The sequence below is a fragment of the Galeopterus variegatus genome, unplaced genomic scaffold, assembly GCF_000696425.1.
Source record: "Galeopterus variegatus unplaced genomic scaffold, G_variegatus-3.0.2 Scaffold909, whole genome shotgun sequence".
NCBI lineage: Eukaryota > Metazoa > Chordata > Mammalia > Dermoptera > Cynocephalidae > Galeopterus > Galeopterus variegatus.
Window position 1 is genome coordinate 298,918 of NW_007727020.1, and position 3,760 is coordinate 302,677.

Sequence of the window (3,760 nt, forward strand, 5' to 3'; positions counted from 1 at the left end):
CAGCCCTCGTCTGTTGTTCTGTGTTCCTTCACCCCTCTTCATATGCTGAACATAGACTGGCTTTCTTGCTTAGGTTGCTCAGGAAGATCAGGGAAGTGTATTTACAGCAGGGCTTCTTAGTCCTCGGTGCAGCTAGAGCTCTTCCCTCTTGAGTGGAGCCACTGAAAGGCAGCTCTTTTCATAGCACTCACTGGGTTGCTCCTCCCAGTTTCTGGTGGAGAACTGAGCCACTGGGTGCATGAAGGAGGTTTGCTGGCTAGTGCTGGCACCTCCATGGCAGGTGGAAAGACTGAGTGTGCAGTGTTTAAGCCCCCATTTCCCTTATCATTCACCAAGTTCAGCAGCCCCTTCTGGTTCTTACAAGTTTTTTGTTTAATGTTTTGTGCTTTCACTTTGAACTTTAGTTACCCATATCTATTAATTAAGAGTGGGATTGAGTAAGAGTACAATCTCACAGGTCTAAACACTTTCATTTCTGTTTTTTTTGTTGTTGTTTTTAGTGAGTTTTGCTCAAGATGGGAATCTGTTTATCAGGAAACATTCATATAAAGCCCGTTACATGATTGTGTGTCTTTTCTTAGCTTTGTATGTGTCACCCAATTTTTTTAGTTTCTTGAAGATAATTATCAAATTCTCCCATAGTGCCTAAAATGGGCACTTGTACATGGTGTGTGCTCAGATTTTTTTCCTAGCACTAGATTAGGAAGCACCAAATTTATAGAGATTATTTGACTGTATCCTCGGCCTGTTGTGTAGCTTGTTTTGGGTTTCTCTTGTCCTGTCACTTGCTCATTTGAAGGATGCTCAATTCTCTTGTTTGTCTTTTCTCCTTCACGTTATTGAGAACTGTATGCAAATTCTTTTCAGAATATATAGAAACCTGGAAAGAAATTGACTTGTAAATTCTGTATTTCAAGATTCTCTACTTTCTTTTAAAAAAATTATTCTTTTTATTATTATAACAGACATAGGAAGAATCGTGAGGCAGCCAGTGAACTTCTGATGAGGTTGAAGGACAACAGAGATCTTCAGAAATTCCTGCAAGATTGTCAAGAGGTAGGTCACCCTTTTATCCCTCCCTTTGTGGTCTCTAACAATAGCTGGCCAGCATTTAGCAGAAGAGCCCCTTGAATATCAAATTAATGAGGCCAGAAATTCATATCACCTACTTGATTTGCATATGGGAGGATATGCCACTTTGTCAGTTTTCCACCCTACGAGTTACCACTTAGAGTAACTAGATTATTATAATCTAGAATATTATAGTATAGAATTGCACTATTTATTACAGTAGCCACTAGCCAGATGTGGCGATTTTATTTTAAATTAATTAAAATTAAATAAAAGAGCATAGTTCCTCTGTCACAGTAGCTATATTTTAAGTGGTCAGTTGCCGGCTGTGACTAGTGGCTGCCATATTGAACAATGCAGATGGAGAACATTTCCATCGTTACAGAAAGTTCTATTGGATAGTAATGTCCTAGACTGTTCTGCAGCCTAAAAGTGTTTAGTGTTCTTTCTAAAGAAATGTATATTTAAGTAGTATGGAAGGAAAGAACTAAAAGGAACTGAAATTGGCTATGATAGCTAGTAAGAAGCAGAGATTTAAAAAAAAATACAAACTAAGTTTCTTAGTCACTTAAGACCTTAGAGTATCCATCTTTCAGGCTTCTTGGATGTGTATCTAATATGCCAAAAGCAGTAATCCTGATTTCAAACACGAGTCTTAACATGTGGTATTAATCTAACGAGTCTCATGCTCCCCTGATACATGCAGAAACAAACTTCGAAAACTAAAGTTGGCCAGAAAAATGTCTCTCTGCAAGCTAGTTGGAGAAAAGCATCTATCTGACTTCATATGTGTGAGTTCATGGGCACATTGTATTTTTCTGTCCACCAGAGAACAACCATGAGCCTCAGTCCTCTCTGGTTTATTAGAATAAATATGATCAGAGGCAAAGTGGATGAGGAATATCCATGTAAAGCTGCAGGGACCTTGGGAGGTACAGGGTATATGGGGGCGAATCACGTCGTGTGCTAAGGATATGACTTGAATCATCTCAAACACCTTGCATACAAATATGTGGCTGTGTTTTAAAAGAAACATAGCTCTGATGACAGCTGTGGAGATCATCTGTGACAGAAGTGATCCTTCATGTCCACTAAACTGCTATCTTATTGTGAATCTTGCAGTACGCTCTTGTAGCTAAATCTGAAAAAGAAAAGCCCTTAAACTATGTAGTTTATGGTTTGTCGGTTTTAAGCACCACAATGATGAGTCTAGGTCTTTGGGGGATTTGCCTGGAGCCAGATAGGCTAAAGACAGGAGTGCTTCTTCCAAGTGACATCTGAGCATTAACAACCCACTTGAATAGGATGCTCATTTAAATAGGCATTTGTGTCCCAAGACAGGGCATAGAGAAGAACAATGAGATCTAAAGTTAGCTGTGTAGAGTTGCATGTTGTGCTGCAGTGAATGCCAGTTGGCCCTTTGGCATTGGGAGGAGTAAAAAGGGCAAGGAGGTGTTAGCAGGCTGGGCTGTGCCTCCCTCGGATTGGTAGGCCGTGGATCACCTTGAAGCACCGTTGTTAACCTCAGACCATATTCCTAGGGTAGAGAGGATCCCACACTTTTGCTTTTAATGGACAAGTTAATAAAATGAAATTTATTCACCTAACCATAGTAAAGCCCAGGCTAAATTTGAGAAAAAGAATTCCAGGGAATGAGCAAGTAAGTGGCCAAGGGGAACCCTTGAGAGAAACCTATTTATATTTTAAATTTCTAGTCCCCTATTTTTTACTTATATATGTACAGATTCATAAATAAAAGTATGGAAAAAGTAAGCCAGTAAGATGGTACTCTTTTCCAGTGGAATCACAGGAAATAGTCATTCTTAGTAGGTTTTTGAATCTTCGTTTCTACTTGCTCTAAATTAGCATCCTGTGTTATTAGGAATACGCATTCCTGGGCTGGGTTCCAGTGAGAGTTAGGCATGCCCAGGGGGCTCAGTCCTGTGTGATTCCCCTGGAAGCAAGAAGTTTGGGCTGGGCTTTTTTATGTCTGGGAGATGATTTGCAGGTCTCTTTGGGACTGCTCTGCCAAGTCTCCATGGTTTGTCCTTCCTTTGTTCTGCCTGTCTCTCCTTGAGCCTCGCTGGAAGTTAGTACAGCCATAGTGCCTGCTGGGGGGCGTTCAGTGTCCCATACCAGCATATACAGTCTGTCTGGTGATGGGGGTCAGGTTTGGGGGCTCCAAAACCTTTGGTGTTGAAATACAAGGAAAGGCGCTATATAAATTATTCATTTGCTATAAACTTTTCATCATTCATTCTCATTAAAATACACACCTTTTAAAGCAGTATCTCAATGGAGTTTGTGTATGGACCAGCCCTACATTTGAAATCTACTACCTATTATCCCAGTAGATACAAACAGAGCACCCAGAAGCCAAATTTAATACCATTTCAGGCTGGTGGTATTGTTTGAGGTCCAGGGAATCCAGGGGTTTGTCTCTTTTTTAGATTCCCTTTCTTGTGGTTGCCTTGGGTAAAAGGATGTGTGGATTGTGAAATCTGGCCTTTTTGCCATCCTATAAACACCAGATGGGGGCAACAATTGCACCAGCAGTACAGTGGGAGTGAGCAGGGACCCACCTTTTCCCGGTTATAGATGGGGATACTAAGAGCATCATAATCCTTGTAGAGGGCCGGCCCGGTGGCGCACTGCTACAGTGCGCTGCTTGGGAAGTGCGGCGGCGCTC

At 41.2% G+C, this 3,760-nt stretch overlaps 1 protein-coding gene across 2 annotated transcripts in view; it reads left to right on the top strand.

The window, feature by feature from the left end:
- SPTBN1 (spectrin, beta, non-erythrocytic 1) overlaps positions 1 to 3,760 on the top strand; it is a 136,352-nt gene that overhangs the window by 103,578 nt on the left and 29,014 nt on the right. For both annotated transcript variants that reach the window (XM_008573354.1, XM_008573355.1), the window contains exon 18: positions 966 to 1,056. In XM_008573354.1, coding sequence (XP_008571576.1) covers positions 966 to 1,056 — 91 coding nt within the window. The remainder of the gene's footprint in view (positions 1 to 965; positions 1,057 to 3,760) is intronic.